This window comes from Crotalus tigris, unplaced genomic scaffold (genome assembly GCF_016545835.1).
Source record: "Crotalus tigris isolate CLP2741 ecotype Arizona unplaced genomic scaffold, ASM1654583v1 scf7180000018489.288463, whole genome shotgun sequence".
NCBI lineage: Eukaryota > Metazoa > Chordata > Lepidosauria > Squamata > Viperidae > Crotalus > Crotalus tigris.
Genome location: NW_024097035.1, coordinates 147,579 through 170,408, shown reverse-complemented (window position 1 = coordinate 170,408; position 22,830 = coordinate 147,579). Strand labels below are relative to the sequence as shown.

The following is a 22,830-nucleotide window of genomic DNA, read 5'->3' as shown; positions in this document are numbered from 1 at the left end:
GCTGACCACCAGCTGGGCCACCAGCTGGCCCAACCCAAGGGAGGTAAGGCACCCGCTGGGCCCCACATGCACCAGCAACCCTCCCTGCGCCCACTGGCCTCCCACCTCCCACCCCTGGCCCTCTTTTACTTACATTTTTAGTAGTTGCTCAACAGGGAGGGGTGGAAACTTCCAGACAGCTCGCCTTCACTGCAGACAACTTGCAGCACCGTTTGCAGAATGGGACTTTTGGCGGGCTCAGCAGGGCAGAGACAGCCTAGAAAATTCCTATTGGCTTTTGAAAGCCAATAGAATTAGACTCTATTCAAGAGAGTCTATTCTATTGGCTTTCAAAAACCAATAGAATAAAAGGGAGTAGCACAGCTAAGGAAAAGGGGGAAAAATGGCGGACTGCGTTATTTAGCGACCCCCGTGAAATGGTCGTTCGACCCCAAATGGGGTCCCGACCCACAGGTTGAGAACCACTGCTCTATATTAAATACTTTATACTGTTTTTGCTGAGTTCATAGATGTTTATTTTTAACACACCTGCAAATTTGAGAATGACCTTGAGTGTTATATTAAGCTTCTTAGAAGTTTTGCATGCAGAATTTTTTTTTTTTTTTTTGAGAAAATTGGTAAATATTTTTTATTAAGCTAAGTTAGATGCTGGATAAATATCCAGTGAATCTTCAGCATTTATCTTGAGAAGTTTGATAATGCAAATCCAGTCACTATGTAGCTAGGATCCCATTAAAGTGTTAAAGTGAGGATTCTAGTCACCATCACAATTGGCCATTTCAACAGCAATGATAATTTCCATCCATTTTTCAGTTCCAACATATAGAGTCACACCAATATGGAGCAAATATATCTTTGTTTCATTTATATGTATTTTATACTGACAAATTCTCCAATTGAAATGATTTTTTAAAAAAATGTAGTAGAACAATTCACGATTTGAAATTTATTCCAATCATATATAAATGCTTCAATTATAAAAATTATATCCTATTTTATTATATTGAAAATACTGAAGAATATCTTTGATTTTACTAATGGTAAGGCTTATATACACTATACATATTTATCATTTAAAATATAGAGAAATGCAATAGGAATGTTTCCTTTTTCAGTATCATTTATTAAATTTATTTGCTGTTTGTTTGGTGGGCTGCTCTAAGGAATTTACAATAATAAAAAGAAAGAAAAATGAAAAACTAAAGTTATTAATGTTAAAGCTTTAAATCATTTGAAGAATATGATTAGGCTGACTGACGTTGAGATTTTTTTCATCATAATTGTGCTATATAGCAGAGGTCTCCACCCTTTGGGCACTAGGGACCGGTTACGTGGGAGAAGTTTTTCCGCGGATTGGAGGGAGCGTGGTTTTGTGTACTGACTGCATCCCGCGGATGGGGCTTTGCTTCTTCTGCAGCCTGGTTGCTGGTGTGCCACAGTCTGGTACTGGTCCATGGACTGGGTATTGGGGACCCCTGCTATATAGTTCTAAAAATTCCAGGGGTCATCCTTTTTGGTTCTTATAAAATAAGAGAATACAGATTAATGTTTCAATTTAAAATAGCTTTTTTGTAACTAACTACAAGCCCACTGTTTACTGATGTTACATCTGAATGTCTTAATCTCATAAAATTCAATTGGAGGAAAATGGTTCCCTTTCATAAATACTTCCCAATAACCAATATTTGAGTATGCAGCCTATGATGCAGGGGGTAGTAAATCTTCAATGTTAGCCATCATTGATTCTTCAATGAACCCATTCAGCTCTCTTTGAAAGCTGTCCAAATTGCTTGCTGTAATCACAACTGCTGGCAGTGAATTCCCTAAATTAGCTGTATATGATGTGAAAAAATATTTCTTTCTTACCATCTTTAGCCTCCCTGCATTTAGTTTGGGTAATAGATGACTTGAAATTCTAACAGTGTGAAAGAAGGATAAAAACTTTTCTCTTATCTAAGCTATGCATAACTCTATGTACACCATGCACCCATTCTTTTTCGGGCACCATATTCAATTAAACTAAATAGTCAACTACAGGTGGACATTTTTCCACATCTTTTGAAAAGTAATGGTGCCTTTAATACATTCATATTATATTATAAATAAATATAGAATACATTCTATGTATTATTCAATTGTTACTAACAAGGTTACACAAACAATACATTTAAATAATTATTTAAATCAATATAATTGTATGGTACAACATTAAGATATGCAATATTAATGCATATGTTAATATCTATGAGATGCACGGAATAATTATATGAACTAATATGTGTGATCAGAGCTTTGATTAATATTTGAAAATCTTGATTATAAAATATTTGGGATAAGAATCCTAGGTTGATCCTATCATTACATTTTTTACATTACATCCCTATCTTACATTGTTCAGAAGCAAACGATGGATTCACTTTTTAGAATTAAAAGAAACCCAGAAAAACATTCTAGGTATGAATGTGCAGGCATTCACATTTAAAGCAGAAGAGGGGCTTCAGATCTGGCCTGGGTGTGTTCACTGCATGAAATCAGGGGAAAAAATACACCTGCTTTCAGGTGCATCAGCACACTTTCAGTAGCCTTATAGATGCTAAATTTAAGTATAATTTACATGCAAGAAAAAAATCATTATGAAAATTAAAAATGTAATTCCTTTGGATATATTTATCGTACCCATATAAAAAAAGCTGTCTAATACAGATTATTTAAACAGTAGCAAAGATTTATAGTATTCACAAAACTTACTTTTGTGGCAATATACCCATGTATTTGCATATAATAGACAGCATGATTTCATCAGAACCACCTCCTATTGATATCAATCTTAAATCTCTGCCATGACAGAAAAGGCAAAAGAAAGTATCAATAAAGTGAAATTTGTCTGTTCTGTTTCCCCTTTCAGTTATACTAAATATTGTTTAACAGTTCTTGTTTAACTAACGTAAATTGCAAGTTGCTGTAATATACTAATCATTATCATCACTTATAATGTATTGGATTTATAAGTACAACATTTTAGTTTGGGACAGAATCTAATGGTCCTCAGTCTAATGATCAGCAATTATAACTGAGTGTGACTGCATATATAGCACCCAAAGCCTACAAAGGAAATCTTGCCAACTTTTCTCTGTTGCCAAGCTAAATAATTATAAATTGGGTAACAAGATTCCTACTCTAGTTCTACTCTTTGGAAAATGGAAACCACAATCTTGAATATCAGTCCTGGATCCACAGTAAGGTTTAATCTTCTGTTACACAGGCATTAATCCCCATGATTTTGATGGCTGTGTGGGCCCATAGCTTTCAATAGAATTGTTCTGATGCATATTTTTTCTATGTCAGAAAAAATACAGCCCATAAAAATTCCCCAAAATTCCAGTCAATCCTCTCTCTCAGAAAAGCATGCTAATTCCTTGGTGGGCGGGGGGGGGGAGAGTTATTTCAATTCCATTTTGGTATGCCTCCTTGAATTAGAAATGAACTATCTATTTGCAAGTATGTGTAGTCCTTGGTTTACAACAGCAATTGGGATTGGAATTACCATCATTAAGCACTACAAATATAAAGAATGATGTCATGTAGTCACATTGCTTAGTGACAGCAATTCTGTCAGTCCCAGTTGCCATTGTTAAGCAAATCACTGTGGGTTACTAAGCGAGGACATTGAATGATCCCCATTTGTGATTTCTTGCTGGCTTCTCCATTGACTTTGCTTCTCAGAAGCTGCCAAACAAAGTTGCAAATGGTGACCACTTATTCATGGGGCATTGCAACAGCTGGAATGCTAAGGATTGTCTACAAGTACAGTTAGTCCTCAACTTATCACCACAATTGAGCCCAAAATTTATGTTGCTAATTGAGAATTTTGTTAAGTTAGTTTTGCTCCATTTTACAACTTTTCTTACCATGTTTGTGAAGTGAATCATTGCAGATGTTAAATTATTAACATGGTTGTTAAGAGAATCTGGCTTCTCCATTAACTTCATTTGTCGCAAAAGGGGATCACATGATGCCAGGACACTTGCAGTTGTCATAAATATGAACCACTTGTCAAGCATCTGAGTGTAAATCATAAATCAATGATCATAAGTGAGAAAAATGGTTATACGTCCCTTTTTCGGTACTGTTGTAACTTGAACTGATGTTAAGTCAAGGACTATCTATACCACTTATTCAGCATGATTGCAGTTTTGAATAGATGCTGAATGAGTGGCCATTAACCAAGGACTACCTAAGAATTATAGATTAGGGTACTTTTTAATCACTGGAAAAAAAAGTTACATTCCGAAAAAAGCTGCTTTCAGCGTGATCATGCAGAATAAAATAAGGTTATGCAAATCTTTGAAGGATCTTCAATGAGGTTTCAAGCAAAATAACCCCTTCAAGCTACTTTTATGAGGGAACTGTATGGTTAGCATAATCTGTCACTTGTCAAAAGCACTTGTGCAGAAGTTCTTCAGGGTTTTGCAAATGAAGAGGTAAATGCTGCACCTTAAGCAATGCAAAGTGTTTAAGGCAAAATTTACTTCCTCTTCATTTCCTCAAAGTAAAGAAGAGATCATTTCGCCTCACAGCACAAAACTCTTCATTGAGAATTGACTAATGCAGGCCTAGAAGATGATAATAATAAGAAATGAGATGTAGAGATCCTAGAATACATCCGAACTCCTAACCAATTGCATTGTTTTACACTGTATAGATTAATTGAAAAAAATGTTCAATTAAAAATCTTAAAATACACTAAAACTTCTGTGTAACAGACTAATGAATAGGAGAAGGATGACCATTAAAACTATATGTAATTTTTATGTAATATATAAAATTTTATGTAACACTTAACATTTACTTAATTTTTGCCATGTATATCCTGATATTATATAACATTTACTTAAATTAGTAAAAATTACTCAAATACATTCTGTGAACCCTATGAATTTAGGTTTATCCTCTGTATCCAAAGTAGACAAATAGGATGTGCAAGATGGAGATTTCGCTGCATTTTGCAAGATTTTTGTATTCTTATCTCGATAATCCAAGACATAGAAATAAGGGCTCTTTTGCAGGCCATGTATATATAATTCTGGACAAATGGCTGTCCAGTCTCTTCTTGAAAATCTCTAGTGATGGAGCAGCCACAACTTTCAGAGGTAAGACATTCTACTGAGTAATTGTTCTCACTGGTTTCTCCTTGGTTCTAGGTTGGAACTCTCTTTAATGATTTGCCACATAGGAATACTTAGTTCTCTCAACAATTCATTGTCATTTTTTGGTCTTGTCTGCATCGTTTCTAGGGTCTCAATATCTTTTTTATGTTGTGCTGACCAAACCTAGACACAGTATTCCAGGTGTATGTGTGTGTTACACGTGCATATACAAACATACACATATTAAATATATTGTATATATGTTCATTGTCTTGAGATAGTAGTTCCTGTAGCCACCTCATCTTCTTATTGTACTTAAGTTCAACTATTGGCATAATGGAATGCATTTAATTTTACATTGAATATAAATATTGTTGGTCAATAACAGAAATAAAAGTTTACTATTACTGCTTCAGCTGTTCTCCCTGTGTATTTGTAGGATTTTTTTGAGGGGGTGGATTTGAGTGCATTTGATCTTAACATGAGGCATGAGGAATTTAAGAAACGTATACTGTAAATATCCTGCAGGATACAAAGTATATAAAGTTCCTTGGATTATAAGACATATATTTTCTTAAAATTTTACATTAACTACACATCAAATATGAATACCTGATTAATAATTTGAATGCTTGTAACATTACATACTTGCACAGGTACACTCACATAGACTAAAGGGTTAATCATTCTCACCTGTACATTCTGCTCACTAGCACTTCATTAGTGTACCCCATTCCTTCCCAGAACTGGAGACAGCTATCTGGAATCTCTTGACATAGACGTCCACACTTTAGCTTGGCCATGGATACAAGTTTTGTCACATCATTACCACGTATATAGAGACCTCAAATAAAAATACAAATTTGCCTATCAAGTTAGACATATTTTCAAAAATAAAATTACCTTTTATTAGATCATTGGAAATAAAATTCTACTGCATTTACTTATCATCTCATATAGCAGTGCACGAAGGAGTTCCAGTTCAGTCGCTAGTTCATCCAGGTGAAAATGCACTATTTGATTGTGATGTATTGGTTGGCCAAATGCCTTCCGTTGAGAAGTATAATTTCTTTTATCATGGTTTCTAGAGCTATCATTTCTAAAAATGTGACATAATAAAAGATGAAAGTTAATTCCTTTACACTGAAGGTTAAGTCTCCCCATCCCACCCTCCCTCCCTCTGCCTCTCTCCCGTCCTTCAGATTTTTCTGAATTTTTGCATATCTTTGCCATAGAACATGACCAAGAGCTTTCCATGAATGCTACTATTACTTAAAGGGAGTAATAATACTCAACACAATGAAACTCATTGTTTCATGGACAACATGCAATGAATGTGGAACAAGTCAGCAACCTCCTCAAAATTCAGTAAGTGGTTGCACCATCTTGAACTGCAGTAATGCTTCCTGATAATTATGCAGGGATTTTGCCTGTTTCATAGCACGTTGCTTTGCTCAGTAAAATTTGACATTTTTATTATTTGAACTGCTTGCCTCAAGACTAGCTACAATATTTCAGCTTTTAGATTTAGAGCAGGGGTAGTCAACCTTGGCTCTTTTATGACTCGTGGACTTCAACTCCCAGAATTCCTGAGCCAGCTGTGCTGGCTCAGGAATTCTGGGAGTTGAAGTCCACGAATCATAAAAGAGCCAAGGTTGACTACCCCTGAGTTAGAGTATCTAAATGCAGACTTAATTCTTCATCCAATCTCTCACAGATTTGCTTGCTTATTTGGCAACACTGCTTTGGTCCATAACCCATCTGCAATGCATATATGGCTTGATATTCTGCAGAATTGTATGACATGTTTTGTATCATAGCAAGTAGTCCAGATCCTGAGACCGAAGAGCATGTCCAAACTATGAACTTACCACCTCTGTGATGACGGATATGAGATTTGGAATTAATTTATTTGATTCATTAAAACCAATCTGGAATTCTTTGGTTTTCATCAAACATAATAGTACCTATGGAACCTGAAAAGGTCCATATATCTGGAAGGTCAACCAGATGCTTTTTAGCCAATTTGAAACAATGGCTATCTCTCAAGAATATTCCCAAAGTACAGGATAACATTTCCAGGAATCTCAGAATATGCTTGGCTTTTCAGACCTTTCTTGATCTGGCTAGAGTCAGGTTTTTTTTTTACTTCACTATTTTAAAAAAAAGATAAAATAGAAGTTTCTCTGTTGTTCCAAACTTTCACTACACAGAACTATTTTTTTAACTTTAGAGTAGTGGAGTCCTAGAGTTTCCACATGGCCTTGTAGTATCGTCCCGACTGATAGGCAACAATGACTTTATTGTGGAAGTTGTCATATGTTCTCTGGAGAGCACTTCACTGTAATAAGGAGAACCAAACTTTGTGAAATTGATATAGAGAAGAGCTGATCCAAATTAAGTGTATTCAAACAACTGTTATGGTTTGTTTTTTAGTTGTATTAACTGAACTGATGTTTTTAAAATATTTATTTTATTTATTAAAGTTGTACACTGCTCATCTTGCCAAACCAAAGCAAAACAGACAACGTGGTTTATCAGACAATAAATATTTGGTGTTTTTCATCAGAGCCTGTTATATAACAGAGAGACCCATATAAAATTTTGGTAACATGTAATGGCAAAAATATTCAAAATTCAGAAAAACTGAATGGGAACAAATGCTTTTTCACAGATTTCTATATGGAAGGAATCTGCAGCTATGGAAATGCATACAATTTGGCTTCCACATTCATAATTGAGAGAATTGTTATATTTTACTGCCAAAATCAACTTTCCACATTGTTTTGTAAGCAAAAGCCATCTTAGTGGCCGGACAGTGTGGCTTATTACTTACCTGAGGCTACTCCCCACATTCGTTCTTCTTGGAATTGCAACTTCTGGTAAATAAATCCCATTCCTTCTTCCCCAATAAGGTATTTGCTGGGAATTCTGACATTTTCAAAGAAGACTTCGACTGTATCAGATGATCTCATACCAAGCTTGTTAATTTTCCTAGCAATGTGAATACCTGAAAATGAGTGTTTCTAGATCAAGGGAAATGATTAATACAAATGAATAATATGAATTGCTTATGTGGGACATTCAATGACAATTACATTATGGCTTCCTTTATAACCTAATTAAAATTCATCTTTAAAAAAGGGCAAGTGTTAGTAAAATTAATGTTTCCATTTGAGGGGGCAAAAGCTACCATTGTCAATAAGAAAATTGGAATACTAAACAATGTTAAGTAGATAATCTATTCACAAGCCTGAAAAATGATCCTTTCTGATTTGAGGAAGACAAAATTAAAGAGTCACTCTGAGACTGAATGGGCAATCTTTATATATGATAAACACATAAACATGAATGGTCGCTTTTTTTACTGTGAAATATGCCTATTATTTTCCTGAACAACAAATAAAATTCCTTGTGTATTGGCTTGTCAAGAATGTCATTTGATAATATCCTTTATTTACACTAGGAATAGTATTCTAACTACCAGTCACTCACAATATGCTGTGGTGTTTCTGTATGTATTTTGAGACTTTTCATACAGTACTGTCACTAATTCCAAATGGGAAAAAAATATGCCTGAAAGAATCAGGGACTTTTGACTGGATAGTCTAAGTTCCATCTGGATCAATGAATTTACAAATTTATAGATTTGAATAAAAAAGAAAGAAGGAAGAATACAGCACAGACAAATGCTATATTCTGCAAAGTCAAAAGCTAATCTAAATAACTTAGAGCAAAACAACACTCTAAATCAATTTAGGTTTCCTTCTCTATATAAACAAGATATTGCTGTATTAAAACTAAATAACTGAAGTGAGAGTACATTTTATACAGGAGAATCATGTCATCTGATGATGTTACCTAGTTTGGATAATGAAACATCTACAAAGAAAACAAGCAAGCTCAGAGAGCACCAAGGACCCCTCATTTCAAACTTGAGCTACAAATATTCTCCTTTATCAGAATTACTTCTTCCAATGTATTTTATTGTCTTCTAAGCAGCTTGTAATTATTGAATAAGGTCTGAGTTTCAGATATTTGGTAATTTTGTCTTACTGGATCTTCCCATGGGACCTTCTTAAAAGTTGAAGTGCGTTGGTCATTTTCCAGTTCTCTATTTGTAGACAGCCTGAAGCCCTGGGGTCATAATTTCATTCTATGAGTCACAACTTAATTTTTTTTCTTTAAAAAAAAAAGGATGAGTTGAAAAAGGTAATTGCTGAGGACCAGAGTTTTGTGATGCTGCATAAAATTTGATCACTTTGGCTTATGATCATTACTTAACAGGAACATAAGCTATTTCATATTGAGAAGACCATTTGAATAAATCATCTGCAGCTTGTGAAGATCATTTACCGTATTTTCTGGTGTATAAGACGACTTTCTAACCATGCAAATCTTCTCCGAAGTCGGGGGTCATCTTATATACCGAGTCGTCTTATACGCTGGAAAATACGGTAGTATTTTTTACTTGAAACAAATCCAGGTGGGGATCTCTGAATATTGCTTGTCAAGTATCTTTGGACATACTTCATGGATCAATTCTTACTACAAGAACACATTCCACAATTTCTTAAGGCCATGCATTTGCTGCCTATTTGATGTGCATACAATAGTTTCTAGCTCCTTTTAAAGAGACACTGATATGTCCCCTCCTCAAGAAGCCGTCGGTGGACCCTATTGTTTAGGCAATTTTTACCAAGTCTTCCATCTTCCCTTTGAATCCTGGAGGAAACAGGTTATCTGGACCCTTTTGGTGAATTTCAGGCCCAGATACGGGGCTGAAACAGCATTGATAATTTCATGGATGCTCCATGGTGGGAATGGAATGGAGGCAATGCATCCATCCGAGGTCCTCTTGACGTCTCAGTGGTTTTCAATACTTTTGACTAGGATAGCGTTTAGAGTATTTATATTTATATTTTTATAAATATAAAATATTTTTATAAAAATATAAAATATATTTATATTTTTATAATATTTTATTGGTATTGTGTACAGGTTTTATCATTTTAATATTGTGAACCATGCAGAGTTATCTGTGGTAAGATAGGTGGAAAATAAAATAAATAAAAATAATAAAAAATAAAATAAAAATAGTCTTTTGAGCCAACTTAGGGTGGCATGGTTCTGTACAGCTTCACCTCCTTCTTCTTAGGTTGGTTTCAATTACTGTTGACAGAAAGTGAGAGGCTCATGGCGACTGCTCAAAGAACAGGCTAGGAGGGCCTTTGCTCCACTTTGTATTATGTGCAGCTACTTTTTTTCCTAGATAGGGAACTTTCTGGAGATTCATGCCCTGGTCATCTCCTGTTTGGACTACTGCACTGACTTATCCTTGAAAAGTATCAAGAAGCTTCAGCTGGTACAAAATGCAGCTAGAAGCACCCCCAAAATAGTGCATGTAATACCTCTGTTGCATGAGTTGCATTGGGTATTAGTTTGCTTCTGAGTCCAATTCAAGGTGTTGGCAATGATCTTTAAAGCCCTTCAGGGCCATGTTACTTCTGGGACTGTCTTCATCCTGTTATATCAGCCCATCCTACCCATGAGACATGGAAGGTATGTTATGGATTTTGTCAACCAAAAAATTCCAACTGGCAGGGTCCAGGAGGAAAAACTTTCTCTGCCATTGTTCCTGGAATGTGGAACAATCTCTCTTTGAAGTGAGGTGGGCACCCACTCTCTTGGCCTTCCATAAATGCTTAAAAAGGTGGCTCTTGTGGCTTTGCTTGGGGCATGCAGAGAAGCACACAACCATGGAGCTGATTACTATCCTGAAACCCCTCCCTCCACCTTTTAATTTTTTTTTTAAACATTCATTGCCTCTTTTAAATTTAATGTATTGTTTTTATGTTTTTAATATTTTACTGTATACTGCCCAGAGTCCTTCTATGAGGGAGATGGGTGGTTCTTCTTAAAGATGATAAATAATAGGTTTTAATGGTATTTCCTAGATTATATGCACTATTTTATATATAAAGAATGCTATTCCATATCAGCAACATGGGAGTGTCGGCTCAACCTAATTTTAAAAAATTAACAGATAACAACAGCAACAATAATAATAATTATAAAAGTTGGAAGGGATATTGGAGGTCATCTAGTCCAACCCCCTGCTCAGGCATTTCAGACAAATGGCTGTCTAATTTCTTGTCTGTATATAAGAATTACTAGCTTTACTAAGACCAGACAGGTTTGCAGCATGACTCAGTATTACAGCCCAATTCTGTTTTTTTTTAAATTGTCAATAAAAGTGTTGTTGTCCTTATATTGGAAAATTGGAAAAAAATCATTCATAGCTTAATCAGTGTAATTTGTTTGAAAAAACCTTCAGTCTTATTTCTTTCCTTAGAATTACTCATCAGTGGTCTTAGAACAATTTTAAATAATATAATCCTTTGATTGTTTAAAGTAACTTCACTAATCCAAAAATTTCATTTATATTTTTAACTACTAAGAGAGTGCAATTAAGATTGAGTGGTACCTTAGCATTAGTTCTTTTTTGGATAGAGAACATTCTCAATTGTGCTTTTGTTCTTCCTATGTTAGTTGAACTCCCATCTGTTAAAAACAACTACCCTAATATTATATTTAATAACACATTCAAGATTCAGAGGACTAGCACTTACGAAATTTCCCAAAGTGCGTTTATCGACTTTCAAGCAGCTATAAAACTTTCCCATTTAAATGGTATTGTTATTTGTTCCTTCACCAGATCCTGTGCCCCAGACATATTGGGAAAACTGACTTCATAATTTCTTCATTATTAATAGCATTTCTGAGTGATATTCATCTGTGTACTTAGTGTGAAAAAACTTGACAGTCACCCTTGAGACATAGGCCTTGCTGAAGGATATCCAACATGCTCACAAAGGAAAGTCCTATCTAATTAATCTATATGAATATTTTAGGATATTAATAAATTTGATAAGGATGAACCAGTAGACATTATTTACTTAGGTTTTTCAAGAAAACATTTTGATAACACACTCATCAAATATTTCTCAGTAAGTTTAAGAACCATGAAAAAAAGGGTAGGTCCTCTTGTGTATAAGCATCAAGTTAAATAACAGAAAACAATACATAGGAGTAAATGGATATTTCTTAGAAGGGAAGATATAATTTGTGGGGTCCGCCAGGTTCTATTTTAGGAATGATGCCTTTTAAAATATTTATATACGATTTATAAAATATTTATAAAAGAATTGAATGTGACTTGTAGAAGAGTGAAGTTGGTAAAAATACTAAATTGTTCAGAGTGATATAAAAACCATAATAAACTGCAAAGAACTAAATAGCGACCTCTGCAGATTAGGAAAATGGATGTTAAAATGTAGTTGTCATTCTACATGACGCAAGTACAAAATGATATACATGGGTGCCAAGGAACCTAACTATTCATGCAAGCTAATGGGATCAGAGCTAGCATTAACTTGATGTGTGAGTAATAAAAAACAGTTAAATGAAGATGTTAATCCAATATCCAACCAAAATGAAAGAAAAAAAGAGAACAGCATGTTAGGAATAAAAAAATGTAATGAAAACAGAAATTATAATTTCAAAATGCCCTAATATCAATCAATGATGCGACATTTGGAATATTGCAAGTGATAGCCTTAATCCGTTTTTCTTTGGATATTTCTACTGATATTTTTACAAGTACTATTTTATAATCAGTAGCAGCTTCTAATTATCTGTTCCTACAGCAGGCTACAACTCATGAGAGATATTGTGCAAAATGCATGAAATAGGAGTGGTAATCTAAAAATAATTTTGTTTCTACTAATTTCTTCTTCTTTCCTGACCCTGCTGTTAATGACTGATATCTCAATTAACAATGAAATAGTCATGCAATAAATTTATAGCACACAAAAAAACCTATTATGCCATAAGTTTGAGCAGATAACTTTCAATTATATCAAATTGTTGTTGAGGTTTTTTCAATTTTAAGTACTTATTTGCTTTGCTTCAACTTTTAAGAAAGAAAACAAAAACAACCCCCCCCCTGTGAAAATTCAATTAAGATTTCTGTTTTTAATTTGGAAAGCCTGATAGCTATTTGAAGATTTTGTATTAGTCTTAGAAAGGCGCTATCACAATATACATTTTTGAAATTCTCATACCCAACACTATTTTGCCTCAAAAAGATTGTCATCATTTGGAAGGGATATGTTTCCTGATGATTTATGAGGTTTAAATATGAATTTCCACTCCTCTAATTTTTAAGTTTTACTTTTTTATACTAGTTTTTTTTCTGAGAACAATTTATCTTAACTTTATTACCAGGCAGCTTCATTGGCAGGCATAGAAGTGATTTGTTTTTGTGGGGTGGTCCATCCTTTGTGTTTGCCAAGAGGCACATCCAGTCTGCCTGAAATCCAGAAGTGATCCACATTTTGCTACCATTTATCACATAGTCATCACCTTTTCTAAGGTGACCAACTTTTTTACAATGAAAAGGAGGACACAAATAAATTGAAGAAAAAATATCGTAAATAAAAGAAACATTTTATTCATTGCAACAATAATACAGAATATACTATAATATGATAAATGCATAATAAAAACATTTGTAACAATAACCTTTTATATTGTAATTATGCTTACATGCCATGCCCCCACCTGCAGCTGCCCCGCCAGCACTGCTGCCCCGCCGTGTAGAGCGGGCCCTGCAGCTCCCAAAGCACCAGCTGCACCCGCTCTGGCCTCGCCCGCCGTCAACACACCCTGTCTGCAGCCGCCCTGCCAGCACCACCCCCCACCCTGTGCAACCCCATGTAGAGCAGGCCCCGTGGCTCGACACACCTTGTCTGCAGCCGCCCTGCCAGCACCACCCCCCACCCTGTGCAATCCCGTGTAGAGCAGGCCCCGCGGCTCCCACAGGGCCGAAGATCAAGAGAAAGTGACCGTTGTATCGCTGCTCCAGTCTCCTCCAGGTATCTTCGGGACTAACTAGGAGATGGTGCAGTTGGGTAGCAGGGAGGGGTGAAAAGTTCCTGCCAATTTACCTTCGCTGCAGATAACTTACATGTGCAAGGTTTGCCAGCCGGGTGTTTTGGCACGCTCAGCAGCAATTCCTATTGGCTTTCGAAAGCCAATAGTGGGAGTAGCACAGCTCATGCAAAAGTTGAAAAAAAAACATCAAAAAAGGTGCTGGAACGCCGTTCTAAGAATTCTATGAGAAAAAAAAAGCCCTGCAGATTAGTCTTCAAATATCGAAAAGGAGGACATGTAGGAGAACACTTTTCAAGGGAGGACAGAACTCACAAAAGGAGGACTGTCCTCCCTAAAGGAGGACAGTTGGTCACCTTACCTTTTCTTACAGCTTTGGTCTTGATATCTAGGTACAAGAGACAAAAAAAATAGTAAGGAATGTGAAGAGCCGCACTATATGAAGTGACGGTGGTGCTAAATGAGTAATCCTTATGACCGGTCTTTGAAATTTCACTTGTCATAGTGCCCTAATGGCCCTGTGATTGTGATTTGAGTACTTGGCAATTGGCTCCATTTATGAAGCTGCTTTATTCTATGGTCATGTTATTGCAATTTGCAGTCTTCCCTGCTGACAAGCATTTAGCAACTGACTGGCACTTGATAACTGGCACTTGGAAAGTTGCAGCATCCAGTGATCATGTGATTACCGTTTACAATATTCCCACAAGCAAAGTCAAAGTGGAAGCTAGCAGGGAAGATCATAGGTTGCTCTAATGAACTGTCCTCCACAGTGCTCATGCTCCCTCCATGCCACCCACCCATTACCCTTTCTGTTCTCACATCCTGCCTGTGCCATCCACTCCCCAGCATTGTTGCATTTGTGTGCAGCTTGTGCCTCATTTCCCAAGCCCTCTTCCTGCACACACCCTGCCACAGGCTTCTCAGGGCCTCCCTTATGATCCTGCATCCCACATTTTCCTGCAGCAGCCTCCTGGCACTTCTTGTGACTCCTGCCACTTCCCAATTAATAATCCATGTACTCTAGCTCAGGGCTTTTCAACCAGTGGTACGGGTACCACCTATGGTACATTGGCACCTGGCAGGTGGCACGCAACCATCCTATTAAAGTGGTAGCGGGGGAGGGAAATGAGCTGAACCGGTGGCAGCACCACACAAGCCTGAGCGAGAGATGGCTGGAGCTGCAGGGCTGTCAGGGCTCAGCGGAAGCGCCAAGATCAGTGCCTCTTTCCAGCTGATCGGTGCTTCAGGGCTGTCAGGGCTCATGGAAGCACCAGGATCAGTGCCAGGAGGTTGAAAAGCCCTGCCCTAGCTGACAGCAACCAGGAATGCTGGGATTGTTGTCACTAAGCAATGAAATATATGATGGCATGCTTTATGACAGCAACACTCATATAACACCCCCAATTTCAATTGCTGTCATAACAAGTACCTACCAATTTATTTTATATACATTGGAAATTAAGGATTTAACCTTTAAATGAACCTGATTCCTCTACAGTGTCCCAACTTCAAACTAGGCTGAATTTTTAGTTAATTCAGTAAATATACTGATATATAAATAAAAATAAAGAGTCTAGTATTCTTTGATTTACTAAAACTTTTATACTCTTCTGAATCACTTGACTATACCCATTGCTAATTGGAAACTCCTTATATTTTTTTTTTTTTGCATGAAATAGAAAAAGATGAACTTACAGTTTATCGGTTTAATAATTAGACAGGATTATAAAAAGAAGGGTCACATTAAAATCTTAGAGTAAAAGGTGAAAGAACTTTGTTCTCTAAAAATTGTAAAACAACAATAAAAAATACCTATTAATTTCTGTCTATAGCAGAAGAAACATTCATGGGTAGTCCTTGACTTACAACAGTTCATTTAATGATTGTTCGAAGTTACAGAGGCACAGAAAAAAGGGATTTATGACCATTTTTCACACTTACAACCATTGCAATACCCCCATAGTTACATGATCAGAATTGGAATGCTTGGCAATTGATTCATATTTATGATGATTGCAGTGTGTGTGTGTGTGTGTGTGTGTGTGTGTGTGTGTGTGTGATTCCCCCATAGCAGCGATGGCGAACCTTTTAGAGACTGAGTGCCCAAACTGCAACCCCAAACCCACTTATATATCATCGGGTGCTGGGTGGGCGTGGCCCATTGGGTAGGCGTGGCTGCAGTGGTCATGGCAGACTGGGTGGGTATGGCCGGGATGGGTGTGGCCACCTCAATGCTGCTTGTGGGGAGGGACGCCTATGGGGGCCAGGCAGGGTTGGGAGAGATCCAGGGGTCTCTGGTGGGTGGGGCTGTGGGCAGAAAGCTTATCTTACAGGGTGAGGTGAAGTGAGGCAGGGGGCAGGGCAGGGGTGCCATTGCTGCAGGGCAAGGCAAGGCAAGGCAGGGGCCGGGGCGGCAACTGCCTGACACCATTGGCCTCCGCACATAGTGAGCGCATGGGGGCCAACTGTGTCCATCAGCAGTCACAGCCTGCCAGCCCCTCAGTTTCGGTGCGACGGGGCTCTTTACTGCCTCGCACGTTGTACCCAATGCGGCTGCCATGAGGCCGCAGAACAAGCCGGGAGGACTGTGCATGCCACCTATGGCACGTGTGCCATAGGTTCGCCACCATGGTCCTATGGGTGACCACCTGAGAAGCAAAGTCAGTGGGGAAGCCAGATTGACTTAACATCCATGTTATTAACTTAACAATTGCAGTCATTCACTTAGCAACTGTGGCAAGGATCGTAAAATGGGGCAAAAATCATTTAACAACTGTCTCCCTTAGAAACAGAAATTTTGGGCTAAATCTGGTTATAAGTTGAGAACTACCTGCAGTAATGTATGTTTCTTTCTTTCTTTCTTTCTTTCTTTCTTTCTTTCTTTCTTTCTTTCTTTCTTTCTTTCTTTCTTTCTTTTTTTCTTTCTCTCTCTCTCTCTCTCTCCCTCTCTCTCTCTCTCTCTCCCACACAAACACATACAAGTGGAGTTGCTACTAATATTCCTTCCCCCCACCTTATACATAGGAGTTTTCCAGAGAAGCATTTCCACTTCTTTTAATGTAAAAAAAAGTTTTTAATACATGGGTTTTAGTGTTTTTTTTTAAATTACCTGATACCAATTCATGGCAATTGGTCAATTCAATTTAGTGGCTCTTTTGTCTGCCCCGACTTCCTTTGAACCCTTTAATCCAATCCCACGCCTTCTTTGTCCCTATTACCCTATTTCCATTCACTAAATATTGTACTTTGTGCAGACAATAATCAACATTACATTTGAGCCACTTTAGATTTTCACTGCTTCACAAAGAAACAGAAGCATTAGTTCTGAAGCTCTATAAATATTTAAGGGAACTGTGGTCCATAAAAAAGATGGGAAAGTGTTGTCTTAATTGTTTGATTTGAATAGTTGTCAAGGTAGAAATGATAAACCCTATAGATTATTAAGATAAAATATATACAAGAAGAGAAAATAAACTTGGCCTTATTAAAATATTTTAATAGCATATTTTAATATTCCTATTTATTTAAGCTGGTAGAAAAGAGAAGAATTCCAATAGAAGAGAATATCTGTAGCCCAGGATTGAACTATGAAGTACTTGGTGCTCTCTGAGCTTGGTTATTTGCTCACAGACGTTTTGCTACAAGACTAGATACAACTTTAATGAATGGTCCATGTGAATTTGTCTAATGACAAAACATCTGTAAACTCAGAGACACCAAGGAGTCCATAGGAGAAAAATTAATTACAGCTCACAAATTCAATCAAGCTGTAATTTATTTATTTATTTATTTAATTTTATTTATATGCCGCCCAATCCCAAAGGACTCAGGGCGGCGTACAAAATTAAAACAATCATCTAACAATAAAACAATAAAATAATACAATCATACCACGTGTCCAATCATACCCTGCCCCCCCCCCCAGGGACATCAGCCCCAGGCCTGCCGGAACAGGAGAGTTTTAACGGCTTTCTTAAAGGCCGGCAGGGTGGGAGTAGTTCGAACCTCGGGGGGAAGTTGATTCCACCAGGTCGGAGCCACCACAGAAAAGGCCCTTCCCCGAGGGCCTGCCAGCTGACATTGTCTGGCCAACGGGACCTGAAGGAGGCCCAATCTATGGGACCTCACCGGTCTCTGGGAACTGTGCGGCAGTATGCGGTCCTGTAAGTAATCTGGCCCTATGCCATGAAGGGCTTTAAAGGTGATAACCAACACCTTGAATTGCATCCGGAGACCCACAGGAAGCCAGTGCAGCTCGCGGAGGATAGGTGACACGTGGGCGTACGTTGGCGCGCCCACAATCGCTCTCGCGGCTGCATTCTGAACCAACTGCAGCCTCCGAACACTCTTCAAGGGTAGCCCCATGTAGAGCGCATTACAGTAATCCAGTCTTGAGGTGACAAGGGCATGAGTGATCATGAGCAAAGCCTCCCGGTCCAAATAAGGCCGCAACTGGTGCACCAGGCGAACCTGGGCAAAGGTCCCCCTGGCCACAGCCGATAGATGTTGTTCCAAATTTAGCTGTGAGTCCAGGAGGACACCCAAGTTGCGTGCCTGCACTGAGGGAGGTAAATTTGCCCCCCCCCCAGGACTAATGATGGACCATCCAGTTGACCTTTGGGAGGCAAGACCCAGAGCCACTCGGTCTTGTCAGGGTTGAGTCTAAGCCTGTTCACCCCCATCCAGACCCTCACATCTTCCAGGCACTGGCACATCACGTCGACTGCTTCACTGAAAGGACATGGGGTGGAGATATATAATTGGGTATCATCCGCATACTGATCATACCTCACCCTGTGTCGCCGAATGATCTCACCCAGCGGTTTCATGTAGATGTTAAAAGGAGGGGGGACAGGACCGAGTCCTGAGGCACCCCATGATCGAGGCGCCTAGGGGTCGATCTCTGTCCGCCCGCCAACACTGACTGTGACCTGTCAGAGAGGTAGGAGGAGAACCACTGCAATACGGTGCTGCCCACCCCCACCTCTCCGAGACGACGCAGAAGGATACCATGGTCGATTGTATCGAAAGCCACTGAGAGGTCAAGAAGCACCAGGATAGAGGAATGACCCCTATACTGGGCTCGCCAGAGGTCATCGGTCAGTGCGACCAAAGCAGTCTCAGTGCTGTAGCCGGGCCTGAAACCAGATTGAAAAGGGTCCAGATAATTAGTTTCATCCAAGGATCGCAAGAGTTGGGACGCCACCACCTTCTCTACAACCTTCCCCACAAAGGGGAGGTTGGAGACAGGACAAAAGTTCTTCAAAACAGCTGGGTCCAGGGAAGGCTTCTTGAGGAGGGGCCTCACCACCGCTTCCTTTAAAGGTTGCGGGAAAGACCCCTCCATCAAGGAGGCGTTGATTATCACCTGGAACCAGCCTCGTGTCACCTCCCTACTGGCAGAAACCAGCCAGGAGGGGCACGGGTCCAATAAACAGGTGGCGGCATTCATTGCCCTCACGGCCTTGTCCACTTCATCAGGGGTCACAGGCTCAAACTTGCTCCAGATAACATGACTAAGACCAGCCCCCGGCAACTCGGCTGGCACTGCCCAGTCGGAGTCCAGGTCTCTCTGAATCTGAGCGATTTTGTCCGAAAGAAACTGAACAAACTCCTCAGCTCTCCCCTGCAAGGGTTCCTCCACCTCCTCCACTTTAAGAAGGGAGTGGGTCACCCTAAACAAGGCGGCCGGGTGAGATTCTGCGGACGCAATAAGTGCGGAAAAGTGAACACGCTTTGCCGCCCTTATCGCCACTAAATAAGTCCTAAGATAGGCTCTTAATAGTGATCGGTCAGATTCAGAGTTACTGGCCCTCCAACGTTGCTCTAGACGTCTCTTGTGGCGCTTCATCTCCCGGAGCTCCTCAGTAAACCAAGGCGCCCTCTGGGGACCACTACAGAGAGGTCACAAAGGCGCAATTCGATCCAGGGCCCCGGACGCCGCCTCATTCCAGGCCGCAACCAGGGACCCGGACGAGTTGTGGACAAGGGAGTCAGGTATTTCCCCAAGCTCCTCCTGGAACTGATCTGGGTCCATTAGGCACCTGGGGCAGAACCACCTAGTTGGCTCCCTCTCCCTGCGATAGGGGAGTGATGCTCTGAAGTCCAGCCTCAATAGGAAATGATCTGTCCATGACAAGGGAGAGATCTCTATTCCCCTTAATTCCAGATCATGTCTCCGTTGCCCCGAGAGAAACACAAGGTTGAGTGTGTGACCACTCCTATGAGTCGGATCCTGAATTACCTGGGTCAGGTCCATGGTTGCCATGGAAGCCATGAACTCTTGCGCCGCCTCTGAGCGATCGCCAAGTGATGGTAGGTTAAAGTCCCCCAGTACCATAAGTCTGGGGAACTCCACCGCCAACCCGGCTACTGACTCCAGCAATGCAGGCAGAGCTGTTGCAACGCAGCTGGGAGATAGGTACGTCAGCAGCAAGCCCAACTGAACCCGTGAACCCAACTTCAATAGGAGGGACTCACACCCAACAACCTCCAGGGCAGGAATCCCACGAGGACTCAAGGACTTCCGAGCGATGACTGCCACTCCCCCACCCCTGCCCTGATGTCGAGGCTGATGAAGCACCACAAACCCGTCTGGGCACATCTCTGAGAGGGAAACACCCCCCTCAGGGCCCAGCCAGGTTTCGGTTATACATGCCAGGTCCGCCCGCTGTCCAATATTAAATCACGGACAATCATAATAACAATGATTCTTTCTTCTCCATTTGTTTTAACAGGGCTTTTACAAAGCATCTTTTTCTAATTATTGTTGATCAGTTGAGAACTAAGAACATTTTCTTTAACACTCTGAATCAGTACTTCTGGCTATTTCACAGTTGTTGAGTTATAGACTTAGATAGCATCAAGGACCTCTCATTTCAATCCTGAGTTACAAATATTTTCCACTATTGGTACGGTTATTATTGCAAAACAAAACAAAACAAAAGGTGTGGGGAAGAAGAAGGGATACCACCAAGTATTATTGAGTTATTTAGAATAGCAAAATGTACATGGGGCAGGATATTAATGAAGCTTGGCATGATTGGGTGTGGTTTATAGATATGAGTTTTTAACTGAAGCCTCAACATTGCCCTTCCTTCCTTCCTTCCTTCCTTCCTTCCTTCCTTCCTTCCTTCCTTCCTTCCTTCCTTCCTTCCTTCTTTAATTTATTAATTGTATTATGGTTTTATTGTTGCTCACTACCTAGAATTCTTAATGTGTATGCTACATAAGTAACCATATAAATTTGTATAATAGTCAATAATCAGTTGTAAATGAGTTACAAATTTTATATGGATGATTTATACTTACTTGCAACATCTGAACCTGCCGCAAGCCACAATATCTCCAGCTATTGTTGGAGCTATTGTTCTTACTTCAGCTCATCTGTACCAAATCTGTAATGATGACAAAGTCAAACATTTTTTCCAGGGCCCTTTTGTGTGATTTTTGAAAGCAAGATCTACTACAACAGTATTTCATATCCTTTTTTGAGAGGAAAGTTTTGATACTTTTATATATAACTTTGAAAATAAAGAACAGAAAGCAGAGCATGACATAAAATCACTTATAAATCTGTCTTTCCAATAGAAGTTGGGCAAAATAATTCATGGAAAAAAGTACTTTGTACCATTTGGCAGCAAAAGCTAGCAAGGCAAATGATCAAATGTCAACAGTTTCTAAGAAAGGAGAAACATTTTCCAATCATCTGATGCATGTGACCAATTCTCTATTACTGTTTTTTGTGCAAGCAAACCAAAGACACTACAAACAAAAAAAGGCCACGTGTTTTGTCCAATACTTTTGGAAAAGATAGGTTGGAAAAAGTTTACTTAAAAGTCTATAAAATGTTCATAGTTGAACTCCAGTTGTCCTCTTTCTATGCATAGTAGACAGAAAAGAGATCTTATCTGCATAAAATTGGGGTTATACTTTGCTTGTTCCTCTTTTTGTTCTGGCCTTGTCTTACATGACATTTTGTATTCTGAATATAACACATTTCTCTCAAGAAAAAGAAGACTGAGCATGATAAGTTTTTCTAGAAACTGAGCATTTGCCTATTCTTCAGCATCGAACCCCCAAATATTCTAGCACTGCATCTCCCAGTAATAATATCATTTGCAAAATTTTTGATTAAACAAAGGGATTTACAAGCTTTACCTGAAATTTTGGCTGCTGTAGGATCCCTGCAGTCCTGTGATCAAAATTCAGGTGCTTGGCAGCCCACATGCACTTATAACCACAGGGATGCTGCAACTCCCACATATCTTCACCCCCCTTCCCATCTATGTTCTTTTGGGCTCCTGAGCTCTGCTTCTCCAGAGGATCTTCCTATCCTGTTGTTCCCACTGCTGACAAGGCATTGCCTAGCTGGGCTGCTGCAAAAAGGAAAAGGACAAAGTAGCCCCTGAGTTGCAGTGCACCATACTTGTGGGCTGGGCTGGGACTGGCTCCGTACTGCAAAAAAGAAAATAAACAAGGAAAAATAAGGCACTGACAACACACCAAAACATCCCTTTGCAAAGAACCTGGGGGGAGGGGGAAGGATAGATAGGTGGGGTGGGGAAGTGGGAACAATCCTTACCCTATTGAGGTTGGGTTTGGTGACAGATTAAACCTAGATTGGTCTGCAATGGATCCTTAGCAATGACAGAAACGTAAGTCACCAAGGGGATAGGGGATATTTGCTTTTTATTGTCTTTTTATTGGATTTTTATTCATGTAA

General features: G+C 39.1%; 1 protein-coding gene across 1 annotated transcript in view; it reads right to left on the bottom strand.

Moving 5' to 3' along the window:
* Positions 1-590: 590 nt before the first annotated feature.
* LOC120312379 (probable acyl-CoA dehydrogenase 6) overlaps positions 591-22,830 on the bottom strand; it is a 53,044-nt gene continuing 30,804 nt past the window's right edge. The window contains 9 exon segments of the mRNA XM_039353043.1: positions 591-2,835; positions 5,841-5,991; positions 6,092-6,231; positions 7,795-7,810; positions 7,984-8,157; positions 13,434-13,574; positions 14,464-14,490; positions 21,417-21,436; positions 21,438-21,486. Of these exon segments, the coding sequence (XP_039208977.1) occupies positions 2,745-2,835; positions 5,841-5,991; positions 6,092-6,231; positions 7,795-7,810; positions 7,984-8,157; positions 13,434-13,574; positions 14,464-14,490; positions 21,417-21,436; positions 21,438-21,486 (809 nt within the window). The 3' untranslated portion in view covers positions 591-2,744.